The 17,516-nt window shown below is 32.7% G+C and overlaps 1 protein-coding gene across 3 annotated transcripts; it reads left to right on the top strand.

Annotated features, from left to right (window-relative positions):
* Nucleotides 1-2,612: 2,612 nt before the first annotated feature.
* LOC130629366 (uncharacterized) lies at nt 2,613-16,399 on the top strand. 3 transcript variants are annotated; one of them, XM_057442520.1, is made up of 4 exons: nt 2,613-2,872; nt 10,100-10,134; nt 13,330-14,863; nt 15,018-16,399. In XM_057442520.1, the coding sequence occupies exons 2-4, from the start codon at nt 10,108-10,110 to the stop codon at nt 15,824-15,826; spliced, it is 2,370 nt and encodes a 789-aa protein (XP_057298503.1). In that variant the 5' UTR covers nt 2,613-2,872; nt 10,100-10,107; the 3' UTR covers nt 15,827-16,399. The 3 variants fall into 3 exon arrangements, with proteins under 3 accessions (XP_057298503.1, XP_057298504.1, XP_057298502.1); XM_057442521.1 differs by lacking the exon at nt 2,613-2,872 and adding an exon at nt 8,885-8,903; XM_057442519.1 differs by lacking the exons at nt 2,613-2,872; nt 10,100-10,134 and adding an exon at nt 12,630-12,923.
* Nucleotides 16,400-17,516: the final 1,117 nt, after the last annotated feature.

The raw sequence follows: 17,516 nt of genomic DNA, 5'->3' as shown, positions 1-17,516 counted from the left end.
ATTGTCACGTTCAAAGAATGATGAACATTCAACAATAATTCAAATAATAATACCTAGATTTGTTTGCTAATTATACTCACGTATCTATCTACAACCAGCTTCTTTCTATAAAACAAAAAAATGCATACCATAGTTACCATGACAACAGGATATAAACATTAGTTACCATGACACGCCCTTCTAATCACGTGATCAACATAACTAATTAATAATCGTGAATTAATTAAAAGATTGTTTGCAGTATCTAATGAAGCAATTATTCGCTTGATTTATTTTCATTCAGTTTTTTTGTTCAAAATTATTTGTGAGACTGTGTATTTTTCCGCCTTTTAGTAACATACAGGTCAAGTCATTTGACGCTGACAGGACACACGACATTCACAACGGACAAACGGTAAGGTGGTCAACTTTTTTGTGTTGATGTCACCACAATTTGTAACTCTTTGTTTATCCTCTTGCGTAGAATATTTTTTAAGACAATACGGGCATGTTTGTAAAAAAATTTAGGCTGATGTTTGGCAGAACAAGTCAATGTTGGGATACGGTAAATCAAATGTAGAAATAGTTATTCCATTTTAGTTGCTGGCTCAAAATTGAATAAGTAAGTTAAAAAACTCTATTAGACAGATTTCTTACTTTTTAAACAACGTAATAAGGAACAATATTGACCTAGATTTCTTCAAAAAAAAAATAAGGACAACCGGTCGCCACCTCGATCAAAGTTTTGGTGTTTACATGTATTGTCTCCAAACGTTCTCTGTCTTTGGCAAGATAAAAAATTGCTATAGTAAATCTATCTGTGACGAAAAATACCGAACGAACAAAAATACCGAACAAACAAAAATACCAAACAAACAAAAAATACTGAACGGGCAAAAATACCGAACAAATTAAAATACCGAACAAACTAGAATACCAAGCAAAGGAAAAGAGATATTATATATGCGAGCCAGCTTAATTTGTCTTGTGAGTAAATTGTTCTGTAGAAGTTTGAGAAAGAGCAAAGTTGCTTCCAACAATAGTTTTTAGTTACATTGTGATTAAGGTATATGTACAAGTTGTTAAGCGTTTATTCTTCACGCTGCAAAGAAAAGGATTGCTATATTAGGAATTATTTTTGAAACAACAAATATCTGTCACCATGAAAAAATATTCGTTTATTTATTTACTTGTTTGTTTGTTTGTTTGTTTTGTTTGTTTTGTCTATCTTGTTTTCTGTACTTGTAAGACATTTTGTTTCTGTGAGGCACAGGTTGAGGAATAGAATTAAATACCAAATTCTTATCAATCATTAATGTAAGGACACCCTCTAAACACTTAATAATTTTGACATCTACACGATACCACCATGTCAACAAAATAAAAGTATGAAATTAACAAATAACTGCAAATTCGAGCATATTAGGTCGAATTTTTGGTTACTTCTCGAAATGGTTAAGCAGAGCTACCTTACATAACATCCACAGGCTACGAAAGCTTTGTTTTTGCAGATATGTAGAACTAGTAGACAGCGTTGGAAAACGAGGCATGCTTACGTCAGCTAAAATCAATATGGTTTTGAAACTAACTATCGTAGTAGTAGTCGTTTGGTGTTGCTCTTGTTTTCGTCGTCCTCTTTTTTGTCGACGTCATCGTTGTCGTAGTCGTTGGTGCTGTCGTTGTTTCCGTCGTCCTTGTTTCTGTATCGTCGTCATCATTGTCGTAGTCGTCGTTGCTGTTGTTTGGATTTTTACGTGGAAGTTTGTTTGTTTGTTTGTTTGTTTGTTTGTTTGTTTGTTTGTTTGTTTGTTTGTTTGTTTGTTTGTTTGTTTGTTTGTTTGTTTGTTTCGTATGATGGTATTACATACGAGAATAAACATTACTACTTCGTTCGAAAATAGTGCGGAAATGAGTTATTTTCTAATAATCACAATTTCAATTATTTCCGCTATTTTTATTTGCATATTAAAAGTTTACAAAATATTATTATCGCGTTGTTGTTTTTATCACTTACTTCTGCAGCAATCAGTTCCGCGCTGGCAAACCTTCGATATTTCTTTGTTAATGCAATTATAAATACCAAAATTTGATATAAGTTGGGTTTTTATTTAAATATGTTACATTTATATCAATTTATTTTTATTCTCCAGTAAAAGTAAGTTTCAAAAAATTCAAAACTAACAACAAAACAAAAACCGAAACAAATAGCTTAAATATTTTTAAATCCCACCCAATATATGAGAGGCTTGGAAACTAACTTTATTTATTTATTTATTTATTTTAAAACTTAACAAGATTAATAAACGATGTATTTATTAACTGATGTCTAAAAAAGGAACCCTTTCATCGGATAATTACCGTGGTCAGATATCCTAGAAATAGCGTAAAAGTAATTAAATTCTTATGTTTTAGAAAATGCGTTACCTAATGATATGTCTTCGAGAGCATAACAAATTTCGTAGCGTAACAAATAAAAAAAGGGAACGCTGAACAAATTAATAGCCGTGAAGAAAGATTCGAAATTACTTAAATATAACGTAAAATTTACTCAAAATATCTGAAATACCTCGAAAATTTCTCCATAATATTCTAAGAGGTCACGCAATTGAACTAAATAAAGCATCTGTGGTGGAGGGTGTGTGGTATTGTAAATAAACTTTCAAGAAATTTAATTATTGCAGCCTTTTATTAACCAAGTGTGAATCAGCTAACATGACGGAATTCTCTTCCGCTTAACAGAATATGTTTTAAAATCAACAAGGAAGAACAATTTTATTTTTTCTACAAATCACAATTGTTATGTTGGTAAATAAACTTGGCTAAAACAACGAAGTAGTTTTTATTAAATGGTTGTACAGTCGTGTGTTTGAAACGTGGTGATCGCTTTTCAGAGGTGAGATGTTTGTAAATTTGTTCAAAGGTTTGTTTCTTTGTTTTGTAATATTTTACAGGACTAAGTGTTTATTATAATCTTCATACTTAGCGATTAAAAATATTTCCAAACTTTTTACAAATTTATTGCATATTCTTTGCAGATAAACAGGTCTAAAATAATGATCTGTGTTGGGCTCGTTACACTCCCGTAGCACTTCTATACCATGCGTCCATGCATCATTATCGAAAACGTAGCTACCATTTCTTTATATTAAACGATGAAAATTTTAAAATTGACCCAAAATCTTCAAGCATCGTTGTTTTAACAGAATTTTTTCCATTCTTGTGTTTTTCTTACGCGATTACATGTAAAGGTATACGGGGCCTAATTTGTAAGCGTGCGAGTGTCATTTGTGAGTAACTCAAGTGGACATGCTAACGATATATTTAAAAACGTTACAGTGGTCGCGGAAATGAATCTAGGATAAATTTGTTTGCTAAAGAGTACTTTATAAATATCCACCAGGGGGTAATTGATTGTTGTGTAAAATAAAACTCGCGGTATATTTAATTTATCTGAGTCGATTTAATACCCCCTTGTAATTTATATTGTCTCAAAACGGAAATGATGTTTGATTACAACAATTAGAAGCTCATGTCCTCGTTAATCATGTCATGCTCTTCTCCACACTGCTCATTCATAAACTTGTTAGATAATGCCGAAATCACACTAACCACATATGAGTTTGAAAATTTTTGCGCTCGCGTTAAAATATTAAAAATACAATAACATGTCGGGAAATTTGGACAAATTTAGATTAAGGAATTGCTACGATTGAATTAATTATCGGATTAGTCAATTAAGATAAATAAAAGTATCAGCGATGGAGAGTGCATGAAGTATGGTTTTAATAAAGATGATTAATTATAAAGTTTGTAAAAAAATAAGGAAGAGGATGAAAACCACGCATTGTAATCAGACATGTCACGTGCAAATTAAATCCAGTGGGATGATTAAAGTTACACGAAGGTTAAATCCAGTCAAATGATAGTAAATTATCGCAATGGCTTGCTGCGATTATTGTTTCCAACGCCTATTTCTCTCAAATACACGCGCTTAGCTAACTCCTTAGTGTTAAATGATAGGTGTCTTAGTTTCTATGTACTTGTTCGCAAAAATCTTTAAAGCGATTACATGGTACAACTTTCTAATGCCAACTGTTGTGAAGGGAACAGTTTTAATTTTGCGCAGCGTGAAATAAAAGACCTTCATATAAGCTGCTTTCTCTTCTAATAAAAGATTTTACTTCCGCTGAAAAAATGTATTTTAAACTTAGCGATACAAGAATTAATTTTAAATCATTTTTGCTTCTTAATTTACAAGCAACAATGATAATTGTTCTTGTAACGCCATTTGAGAGATTTTTACGCCATTTGAGAGATTTGTAACGCCGTTCGAGGGATTTGTAATGCCATTTGAGAGATTTGTAACGCCATTTGAGAGATTTGTAACGCCGTTTGAGAGATTTGTAACGCCATTTGAGAGATTTGTAACGCCATTTGAGAGATTTGTAACGCCGTTTGAGAGATTTGTAACGCCGTTTGAGAGATGTGTAACGCCATTTGAGAGATTTGTAACGCCGTTTGAGAGATTTGTAACGCCGTTAGAGAGATTTGGAACGCCATTTGAGAGATTTGTAACGCCGTTTGAGAGATTTGTAACGCCGTTTGAGAGATTTGTAACGCCGTTTGAGAGATTTGTAACGCCATTTGAGAGATTTGTAACGCCATTTGAGAGATTTGTAACGCCGTTTGAGAGATTTGTAACGCCGTTCGAGAGATTTGTAACGCCATTTGAGAGATGTTTACGCCATTTGAGAGATTTGTAACGCCGTTGGAGAGATTTGTAACGCCATTTGTGGGGTTTGAAAATTGTATTTTTACTATGGCTGAAATGTGGTTAAATTATTTCAGTGTATGACGTCATCAGGCGACATCTAGTTTTGCATTTTTAAAAGTTATGACAGATTCTAAAACAGAAAAATTAGAAAACTCTGTTTACTTTTTTAATGAAATTACAATTTTTTTTTTTTTTTTTTTTTTTGACAATTTAGGATATATTTTATATTAGGATAATATTTTTTTAGTGTTTATTGGCGTGAATACAAATTTTTACATCGTTTTTTATTTTTATTTTAACGCACCCACAACGGCAACAAAGGAAGGTATAACGCGCGATTCTACCATAAATGTATAACGCCCGTTTCTACCATAAAAGTGAAAATTTGTCTTTAAAATCGGCGGCGTCGGCATTTCCTTTAGGAAGATTGAATATTATCAAATTGCTGACATCATCATTTTTTATCAATTTTTCTTCGCTTAGTAACTTATTATATTAATAAAGTCATATTTGATTTCATACCTAAACAATGCTTCAAAGTACTAAACCTGAAACAAGCGAGGGTAATTTTCCGATTTAGAAAAAACTGCTGATTGCAGCAGTTTCCTGTTGTTATGGCAACCAATTCTGTTTTCATTTATGTATAATACAGTCCTTTTGAGACGCACCTACGTGTATGAAAACAAAACGCGTCTGTTTTATGTGCGTGTTTCGAGCTATTAAGAAAAAAGCATGATTTGTTTATTTATTTGATTTTATGCAAAAAACCCTGAACGGTAGTGAGTCATCCGGATGTGCGGAAGGTCATCCGGAAGTAACCGTTACAGGAAATATTTTCAGCTATAAAAATGTCAACAGAAAGTGTTGTTTATTTTTCTTTCTCCAAATAAAACTTTTGAAGTCCATTTATAGAACTTAAATACCACATCCAATATTTGTTTTAAATATTTAAAAAACGAAAATTTACATTGACACACTCCATTGTGGATGTTTATTTAGTAAGCTTTGATATATATGCAGTAAAATATTTATATTTACGCTGAAGGGTGGCGCGTAAACAAAGGATTAGGAAATACTGATGTTTATTTGAAAGACTTATCAAAGCATTTGCATGGCTCCAAAGTGAAGTCTGTTATTTACTCTTCCCCACGAGTTTTTTGCAAGGTTCTTCCCCACAGATGAAAATGTTGCTGCAGGCGCTTCACTACTCTAGTTTTTTGTTTACATTCGTTTTTTTGCTAAAAAATTTAATCAAATATAAGTATTTGGACATAATGTCATATGAAATTATAAGAACTGTGATAATATCCACCAAAATTTAGTGATCGAAGCCCTCGTGAAGAGCGATTCAAGTAAAGTGACACAAAACTAATTTGTTTTCTTTATATTTCTTTCTTTATATTCCCCAACGCGCCTTTTATTAAGAATATAAGTTATAAGAACATCAGGCTGAGAATTCATGTTAAAAACAATAAAGAAATAAAAATAAGGACCAGCCTGGGTATAATTTTGATATTCGTATAAAAAAAGCGTGTACTCCGTTTACTGCTGAAAAATATCTTACTTAACAAACCAACTTCGTGCAAGGACTTCATACCTTATCACCTATATAAAACCTTATAAGCCCTGGAGACGAGTTTAGCAATGATGTTTTTATCTCTTGTATTTATGTTTCATCATTGTTGACTTCCCCTTCACTTGATGACTAAACACTTATATAAAAAATTTGTTGTTCTTTTGGCACGCATGCACAATAAGTCTTTCTTTCCTCAAAATCGTGACATGCAGTTTATACCCGGAAATTATTACGACGAACCACAAAACTTATACGGCATTTTTAGAATTAAATGCTATGCAAACTTAATATTGTCTTTCCAATCCGATCAAATATGTTGACACAATGCTTCCTATTATTCTGAATAAGCAAGTCGAAACAGTACTTCCCATTATTAGGACAAAGTAAAAAGTCACGGTTAGTGGTTTGTGCCATGGAGACATTTTAAAATTCGTCTATTTGTCTATTAAAGTAAAAGCAATTACAAGGATGAAACTAATTTAAGAGTTAATCTTTCTTTTATTTTCACATATTAACTGCGTGCCAACATCCTTTGAGGAAAAACAAAGTCCTTCCTCATTACAATCTGAGTTAAAAGTGGAAATTTAATGGTGAAAAATTTCTCTTAACCGCATGTTGTAGATTGTAATAAATTCTTTTATTTCTTGGGTAAGTTTTGTTTGTGTTGTTGCTTTAAGCAAGAAGGTTCTTTGGAAAAAATAAAATTTTCGAGCTATGGTTGTACATTCAATGTTTATAATTTGGCGCGTAAAAAAAATTCCAACAGCTGTTTTCCGACGAAAGCCGTTGCATATTTCTACATTACTATTTTTCAGTTTATGTGGTACATTATTATTTTTATAGTGACTTGCGCAAACCCTTAAGTAATAATTTGGTATGAAAACCATTCTGCAAACTTTGTCTATTCTGCATCACAGCAGTTCAAGTTAGAGTGCATCAACCCTCTATACCAATAATAACAATAACGTGGCTATTTATAGAAATTTTTTATTTATTTATTTATTTACTTATTTAATGTGTTCACAGGCACAAAACATGTCAAGTTGATAAATAAATATTTGTCGTTTGAAACAACATGGCGATGATAATAGCTTTCTACAAATCTGAAATATTTTCACAAATCTAAACTTTGGTTGGATATCCCTCGCAATTATTCAAAAATAAAACTGACAACAGGGATCATACGGAACAGGACATCATTATTTAGAGAGGACATCCTTATAAAGTAATTGACAACTAATTTAGGGAGTCAGCAGTAAATAAAACTCGATTACCATTGTGTAGCTTACCTTATTTCTTTGGGACATCGAGATCTGCAAAAGAATGGAAAAACAAGTACACTAACAAAAACCTATTTTTATTGTCTCCAAAGGGTCTCTTTTTAAGAGTCTCTGTCTAATTTCATGAATTTTTGAGTTAAAAGAAAAGTTGCTTAATATCTGGTTTTCATTTTATACGTTTTTATTTAACATTTAATGTGTATTGTATCAACAACACAAACTTTACACTCCCATACAGAGTTGGCACAAGGCTAGACAATGTTGACACATTCAAGTTGTGTTTAATTTATTTGTTGCACACTTCAGTGAAGAAAAACATTTCTTTTACAGTGTGGTGGGTCCATACTTGATACGTTGACATCAATGTGAGAGAAAAAATTGGTTCTTTACAATGAAAACATTTTGACAAGCCAATTCTTATTACAAATGTAACAACGAAGGACATAATTGAGGTGTCCTAAGAAATTTTCAAAAGTTGTGACGAGCGCCTTCTTTAGCAGACGTTGTCTCCACTTTGAGTTAGAACCATAAATTCTGCTTTGAAAGTCATTTTTATCTATATTTTTTCGTTTTACCCATTAGAATGTGTGTTTGCTTCGCAAATTAGAAAATAGTTTAGGCAAGGTCACGTGGTACACGGCCAATCATTGACAGTTATTCATTCTCTTAATGTGTGCTTGCACTGGGAAAATGTCTAACCTTTCGCCAACAATTTTTATAATTAACAATAAATTGACTTTTCTGTCCAACACTTCAATGTAAATAGTTGAAGTTAATTACCATTTTTGGCAGGTGGAAAAAAATATGACACGTAGTTAGTCTGTCGCGTTGACATAAATGGAACGTTTTCTTTCTTATACACATCATGCAGCCATTTGTGTCACATTTTATTCACAAAAAGTAAACGTGGCGTTCGTTTGACCACATTCCTATTCTCTTTTCTGGATGACTGGACCAAATCTTTCGCTACTGAACACATAATATCAAGTTGTCATGGCAACACTCATGTGGTTTCCGATTTTGATGTCATTTTTAAAAACCAGTTCCTGTTTCAAGAGGCATAACATGAGTGAGATAACAATGTCACATAACAAAGGGCGCGCTATGTTTTTTTAATAGTAAAGTGTTGAAACGTTTGGTTTTCCGGTTCATAACTACAATCCGGTTTTGTTTATATAACATTTGACGATGTCGATCAAGAGGGAAGTAGTTTTATTTCAAGTGCGTTTATTTTTATTGTTATCATTATGAATTAAGATCTTTGATTTATTGTGGTGTGGAAAACTGACGTTTGGTAAGCTCAAATGATGTTTTCGAATCGTTTTTTTTTATCTTTAAGTCTTTTAATCTTAAATTTAATAAATTATCTTTCTTTTTTAAATGCAATATTTGAGACTCGTTGTGAAATTTAAGTGTAAAGTTGATCTGTTCTTTCGGCGGAAAATATTGAAAATCAAACATTCGGCAGTCGTCGTACAGTACTCGTTACTTGGAAGTCATTCTCGGAAGATGTCGTAAAACCGTTATTTCTCTTTAGGTTAGCCGAGATTAAAACTTAGTCATTTTAGTTCGTTCATTAAACTTCCGAATGCATGATATATTGCGAATGTGTTCAACCAATGATGATGAGAGAATAAGGATTAGTTAGCAACCAAATATTCTAATCAGGAAATTGACAATCATCGCTATAATAGTGTTTTAACAATTTCATAACATTCAATAGACGATATGGTCTGTCTTTTAATGAATTTACAACTGCCATAGTATATGCTTATTCATTGTGATGTTGCATGACATGCGTGTAATTTGCAGACTTGTAATTAACTTTAACAAGACGTGCAGATTTAAACATGTTGCAGATAAAATGAAATTGTATTTGGATGACGAAAGATGTTACAGCTGGAAAATGGGTTGGCAGAGTAAGGAAATTTTGATGCGTTTAAAACACAGACCAGACGAAATACCTTATCTAAATTTTCATATGCTTCTTTATTGTATCGCACAAGATGGATAATAGTATCACTCCTAATGATCATAAAGTATCGTTTTAAAAAACTTATTTAAAAAAAAACACGTGAATATATTGCTCTAAAACTTCCCGTTCTTTTTTTACACTTTTTGTTTTTTTTTATAGTTTTTATTTCTTTATACTTGTGATGTTTTTAAACCTTATCTTATCATCAAACACAAAAGAAAGAGATTTTTGACAACAATGCACAGCATGCTACATCAAATTATCCTTCGTGAAGTACCTACGACAACTTAATGGCATTATGTCTCGAACATAGAAATATATTATGACTAGGATAAGTGTTGCTATTGACTGTGTAATGTTTACAACCGTCGTTGTAGCTTTCAGAGTGTAAATATTTGATTCCGCAATAAGAGGAAAACATTTTATATTTATGATTAATAGGGAGCATCCTCACTGAGCATATAAACTTTTGTTCTTCTTCAGGTGTTAACAAAATATTGAATTTTGTTTTTTAGAAAATTAGATGGCTGGAACTGCATGTATCGTACCGGTGAGTTACTAATTTTTTTTTGTTTTTTTTTTGTTTTTTTGCCTTGTATAAAAATAAGATTTGGTTTAAGGAATGAGAAATAGAATAGAATGAGACACAAAACACAATAACAATAAACGAGGAAGTAGGATAATTCAATGTGATTCAGTGGAGCGTTCGTGATAACCTTTTAAGAAATATAAGATGAGATGTTAACTGTTTATATTTATGAAGACTACTTCTTCCTCTTTTTTTCGACATATCAGACTTGAATTTGTCATCATATACATACAGTTTTATTTTTTGTTTTTATTCAATGAGGAAATGAATAAGCACGAGGAGTTCAATGTAAATTAAAATACCTAGATTACACGAAGAAGAAAATATTTTAGTAGAAGACTGGACCACACAAAGGAGAAAAATTTAGTTTAATTTGCAATACATGGTTTACACGTAGTAGAGAAGTTTAATAAGTATTATAATACAATGCACTGCACGCTTTTTTAGTAAGAATTTTTTTTTATAAGAATCACTTCAATTTCGACGTTTTAAGAATATTTTAGGAATTATTCTGAGACTCGTTTTTTGCGACATTTCTTGAAATGATTGACAGGTGGAAGTAACTTTGGATATCAGGTTTTTCCTCTTTTATTAATCATGTTGTGAATGCTATCAAATTATTAAACCATTTTTACTCAATTATTTTATTCAGCAAAAAATCACGACGCTGAAAAATATGATTCTTAGTGCCGGGTAAAGTATCGTTGTGTGCGAGCGGTAGTTTTTAAAAAAATTAGCATCAAAATTTTATTAAAATTGATGCGTCTAGCTAGTTTTTAAGTTTTCTAGTTAGTTAGTTTTCAAAAAGAAATATTGGGGAGGGAGAGGGTGGAGGTGTAATGTCCACTTACCCCCTACAACTTCTCACCGCCGCTTTTCTTTACCCGATTCCTACGAGTCAGTAATTTTGACAAAATTTCCATCGCGTGAAAGAAAATTAAGTGATACTGTTTCGACATTAAATTATTTAATAAGTAGGTGGCTGCAAATCTATTTTTAGTCATGACAATGTTGCATCAGTATTGAGAATAATTAATTCTTACAATCAAAGACTGAGTTTTTCCCATTTTTTTCCATCTATGGAGTAGAAAATTGGCGAAAATTAAAATTCTGACTAACGACTTTGTTTCTTTGAATATTTGCTTCTTTTTTTTCTCTGCTTCAAACTAGTAGTTAAGAATTGATAATAATTCGATTCTTTACGATATAATAGACATAGTCTCCTATTTTTCTTTAAATTCTAAACACACAACCTCCCAGACCTAGAGTTCCCAAAGCCTGTTAGGTCTTATTTTTATTTGGGATAGTAAAAACCTAAAAATTCCTTGAAAACGAATTTGGGTAAGGTGATCAGAGTGAAAAAGAAAACACATATCTTTCTCTACAAGGAAAAAAATTCAGAATGTTTAATCTTTTATAACATCGTTGTTAATCATTAATAAAGCATAATTTTTGCGATATTCTGTTTTAAAACGTAATTCAATGTTCAAAGAGGAAGTATGGAACATTCGTGATATATACATTTTTAAAAAATTTTAAAGAAAATATTCTGCCATATACCTTTCCACTATTATAAAAATACAATGTTTATAATTCAAACCTGATTTCAAAGATAGGTATACTAAAAGGTCTGGATCAGCTACGTGTTGGTTACCCCCTCCCTCTTCTCACTACCCCTCCGCCCAAAGGTCAGGTTAGGGTTTAAAGTTAAGAGTCATCCTACCCTCTTTAAAAGAAGTTTTAAGTCAGTACAAGTTATTTTTTTAATTATTTTTTTAATTAATTACATGTATATGCAGTAGTATATACAATATATTATTCATTTTAGGAGATTATATTTATATACACTCATGTTCATGACCCAACACGTCCCAAAACTTCCGCAATCAACAATCTGCAGAAAGATGAAAATATTTTACAGTATGATGAATAAAAAAAGCATTAAAAATGTACAATTTAAAAAATTAGCAGCTGTATTTGTTGGAATGTTTTTTGAACTTGAATGCATCACAGGATGCGCTCAATACAGTCCTTCAAAAAAATCAAGACGGAGCCAAAATGACGTGGTGAATTACGACAACGTAAACATCAAACGTATTGTGATATAACTACAGTTAAAAAATTATTTTTTCTCTAATTTATCCAAAACAAACGTAAAATTATGCTAAAAATTGTTAACATTAAAACCTTGCAGTATAACAATGAAAACGTACTGGGGTCGAAGTTTAAAAGCTAAAAATATATCTATCAGTAAAAATAAACTAATAAAGCATGGTAACGAAGTGTATAAGCTAAGTATAGTTGTTGCCAGTAAAGAAAGTACAGGGACAAAGTTTGATCGTTAAATATAATTTTTGTATATTAAAATATTAGTTTAAATAGGCTGGAGAAGAGTTTGACAAGCTAAATATATTTTTAACAACAAAGGTTAAGTATATAGGATAAAGAGAGGAAATATTATCGTGCCGCCGAAATTCCATTTCATTAATAATACATCCACTTTGTATTTATATCTCAATTTCTTGTGAATATTAATGAACTAACACGGAAGCTAGTAGCACGAAAATTGTCGTGCAGTAGACAGAGTTAGTTAGTGAATTGGAAGCAGGAACGCTTGTTGTGCAGTACACGAAGCTAGTTGAGTGAGTTGGAAGCAGGAACGCTTGTTGCAGTGCACGAAGCTAGTGAAGTTTAAGTTAGTTTTAAAAAGAAAAATGGTAGTCAAACATGATTGGTTGACATTATTTCTAGTAAGATAATTTTCAACATTATTTTAGTTATATTTTTGTAATTTTTAGTTGTCTCGAAAGTTGTTTTTCTTTCTTCAACTTTCTTATATTTCCTATACTACAAAATGCGATACGAAGTCTGAGTATAATTTTAAAAACAACTTTAACTCTCCATTATAATTGTCCATTTGTATTGTTTAAACATTAAAGTGGACTGAGTCCAAGTTTTATTCGGATAAAATTTGTAAAGATTGGTAAATTATTTTTAGCACGTGTTTTGGATATCATTACTTTTTATTACACATTATGTCTCTTTATAAAAAAGAGAAACTTATAAACAATATCACAACAAAGCATTGTTATATTTTCTTATTAATACTGTTTTAACACTTCTATTTTTTTATTCCTTGTTTGTCTTTATTTGTAGCCAATACAATTGACAACATTTGAAACAAAATGCGAAAATAACAACAACAATAACAAGAAACTATTCCAGCCATATTTGTGCAAATTACCGGAAACCGAAGAAGAATTAGTTCAACCGAGAATAGAAGATAAAAATTATAAAACGATGCTCGAAACACGTGGTCAGGCTGTTATAAGGCCTCCGTTTAATTACATCGATCGCGGCTATCCAAGCTCTTATTACAACACATCCTTCGAGAAAATACGACGAGAAGAAATGCATTCATTAGTACCTGTACATAGTGCACATCATGAAGAGCGTAGATGCAGGGCTGAGAATGATCAATATGAGCATCAAGCAAGAGTGAGATCTGTATCTCCAAAAATTCATCGCCCATATGAATTGCATGCATCGAGCAGAAAACGAATCGAATCTGTACCAAATTATGAAAGTGATTTGCGATTAAGTTTTACGCCTCCAAGGCGGGAAGAACAGATTGTAGAAGGGCGGTATGAGTTAGAACGTGGCGCAAGTTCTTATCCAATCAAATGCACAGAAGGATGCCCTTGTTTAACAAAAGATGAACATTGTAAGTCTCGTTCTCATACAAAGCCTCGTATTAAATATACACCAATAAGAGCTGATATTCCACATAAGGATATGAGTGGTTACACTTACTATGATTTAATTTACAATAAAACTATTGACGAAGGTCGAATGAGCAAAAAGTCGCCTTATGACAGAGAAAGTCGTCATTCACCAGAACGTCGTTGGACGCATTGCACGTCGCAGCGTAAATATGAAGACGGCATTCATCCGTATTACCGTCGTTATAAACAGGAATCTATATCTACATCTGAAACGGAATCACGGTATGATTTAGTACGCTCAAAATATGAAGAAGAATACGCTACACGTAACACGTTACACGAAACAAGTGAAACTCGACCCAGTGCTTTTTCTGTTATTCGTCCGTCAACAATACATCGAGTGTACTCGACTGAAAGTGGTTATTCGAGTGATCCTTCCAATATTAGCCTAACTCGTCCGAATAAAAAATCTAGCCTCCACATAAAACATGCATATTGTTCGGTAAGTGAGAGTACCTCGCCGCCTTGTGAAACTCGGCCATACTCAGAGCAAAGTGGACATGTGTCTAATCATCATAACAAGTACGTCAACGGGCACAGACTTCATGTATACGACGAAGCATCTAAAGCAGCCCTTAAAGCCTTCGATGCGCACGTCGAAAAAATGATGGCTGAATCAAGAGAGAAACAATCACGTGATCATAATATGTCCACTGATATAAGGACTATCCATAGCGGATACGAAGCTGGAGTAGATGGAGTAAAAAAGGAATTGGGTGATCAAGACCAAATGAAACAAGAGCATTCTTTTTCAACTTCCCCGCCTTCATTGGTACAAGTCTCGACTGTCGATAGTACTCAATCAAGTGATAACAAATCTGGTCTGGGAGGCCTACTGAGTTTAACTATGGTGGCGAATGAACACTTGGGGCAAGCCATTGCGAAGGAAAAAAAGAGAACAAAAAGTAAGTCGTTGTTTTGAATTATAACCTTTTGTTTTCATTTATTTATTTCAATAAATTACATCTGATACCATCAGTCGTTGCAGACTTCGTAGGAGGTTTTCAATCCTGAAGATGTAAAATTATTTTAATGTTATCTCTTGGTTTGTTTCTTTAGATAACAACTGCTTACATTTATGGCAATTTTTACGTAGTATGTTAGACCAAGAAAAGAATAAACCCAACAAATGCATTGAATGGACTAATCGAGAACGGGGTGAATTTCGGTTAATCAAGACAGCTGTGATAGCTGACTTATGGGGACAATCAAAGAACCGTACATGCATGACCTACGAAAAAATGGCGCGAGCAATGCGTTACTACTACAAAATGAAGATCTTGGAAAAAGTGCCACACAAAAGATTACATTTTCGTTTCGGTGAGAAAATGTTAGCACGAGTCTTAGATGTGACAACAATTAAACCATTACGTCACACAGACAAAAACTTGCAGACTAAATCCCATGCTCCAAAAGCACAACACTCTTCCAATTCTGTATATAAATTTGCGACTGAGGAGGCCAGTCGCAAAAATCTCTTGATACCCAGACCTCACTCAGAGGGGCCTCTCCTTACACACAGTCCGATGAGCTACCAAAATTATGAGGGGAGAGCAGCTCCTGGGTCCCCTTTTCTACACGAACATCGAAGATCAATGTCGGAGCTGGTGAGTCAAGTCACACCAGTTATCCGTGCCAACACGGCGAACGTATTCTTTCCGAAGGACTTTCGATCAGAAAGTGAATACGAAGCATCGCATCCCGAGAACTACGCAAGTCGCACTCCTTTGAAAAATGATTTAGATTTGGCACAAGCCTCGTTGAGATCTTCTGATAGTGATAACGTTATAGACTCGGCAGAGGAGACTCCTGTTAGTTCGCCATTGTCTGATACAGATGGAGAACTTGTCGTGGATTTAGACGAATGAAAGTACAATGAAAAAGCGATTCTAAATACGACTGAATTTAATTTTTTTTTTAAATTTTATAAAAACGTACTAAATTTTGTTAACTTCGTGAGATTTTTTTGTGTGTACTTTTGATAGAACTTCGCATTTTTCACACTTTTTTTACAGACTATCTCACACCGTTTTTTACTTCGGGTTTTTGCCATTATGACGTCACAATTTATGTTCAACTTATTTTAAAATCATTGTTGCTACCGAACTGCGTTATTTCCCGACAAAACAATTCACCAGTTCTGGTAACCTAACTAGGTAAATAAAAAACAACTTAAAATTACGTTGCTAAAAGGACCATGGGGCAGGATTTAATAATGAGAATTTTCGAGTTACGATATATATATGTAGATGGTGTTTTTTGAAAGTATTTGTTATTTATTTTCAAGTTTCGCTTTTGTACATCAGCGAATTTTTAATAACATACCTTCAATGATGTACATAAAAGGTTATATATAATATTATATTTTCACAAGAACTTTATACATCAACAGTGTATATATTTATATATTGCAGTCATGTCTAACATATATCGGATACGTATACATGTATTCTGTACCAGGCTACCATATCAGTAAATACGACCTTTTTTCCAGAGTTTCGATCGAAATCTCTGGTTCCACATTTTAAACCTGATATAAGCATCAAGGATTTTCCAACCTAATTTACAGGGAGTTTTGCTATTTTCATATATTTGGTAGTGCCACTAGGTCGCCCGTTAGAGCGGCTCAGGATTGTCACAAAAACTGTGTGGGCAAACAACAATAGAAATAGACAAGCAAACAGTAAACTTCCCGGACAAGTTTTGTTTGTGACTCTGCGTAATTTTCCCTGCATACATATTCCGATTTTCCGATCGGGCCTCCTAGCGTAAAAGACTTAACAACGTAGACTTTAAATCTTCAAATGTGAAAACGGAATTTTAAAATGTTATTGACTGAATTTTTCCCCATAATTAATCATAATGGCATGCATAATTTAAATTCCGCGCCGAGTGGGCAAGAAATGTGTCTGACTTCATATCACATCATATTATAATGAAATCAAATTTCCGGTAATATGTCTACCTATGCGCTAATTTTTACCATAAAACAATTTTTTAATAAAACGAACTGGGTGAGTAAATAACGTAATCATCTGGGCAGGAAAAAGTGGTCATTTGGAAATAATGAATACAGCAGAATATTGTTGTTGCAGATCAAATTGGTAGTGTTAAGAATTATGGCAAGTAAAATTTTGAGACGTCAATCAAAACATATCTTTGCTGATATATTGTTTTACTGTATTTAAAAGCTGCAAAAATTTGAAGAATTTGAAATTAACATAATTGATGCGAAAACAAATTAGTAAAGTTTCAATTTTTAATTTTAATCACGATTCGACTTTTTTATCTGGTTTTCATTATCGGATTTTTTTGCTTTTAATCCGTTTTTTATGAAAGTATTCCTAATATGTATGGAACTAATATGTATGGAAAAAATTATTTATCCGATGAAGTTTTTTATCTGGTTTTTATATATTCTCGCGATTAATTGAGTTTAACCACATCCAACATTTAGCTGATAATACTTATAAGCCAATAAAATTGTGGGTTCGTCCAATTATTCGTCAATTTTGTCCCCCTCTATAGCTTTATGGCAAAAAAAGTGCATAGCGAGCC

The sequence above is a fragment of the Hydractinia symbiolongicarpus genome, chromosome 2 (assembly GCF_029227915.1).
Source record: "Hydractinia symbiolongicarpus strain clone_291-10 chromosome 2, HSymV2.1, whole genome shotgun sequence".
NCBI classification, from domain to species: domain Eukaryota; kingdom Metazoa; phylum Cnidaria; class Hydrozoa; order Anthoathecata; family Hydractiniidae; genus Hydractinia; species Hydractinia symbiolongicarpus.
This window is presented reverse-complemented; position numbering and strand designations above follow the sequence as displayed.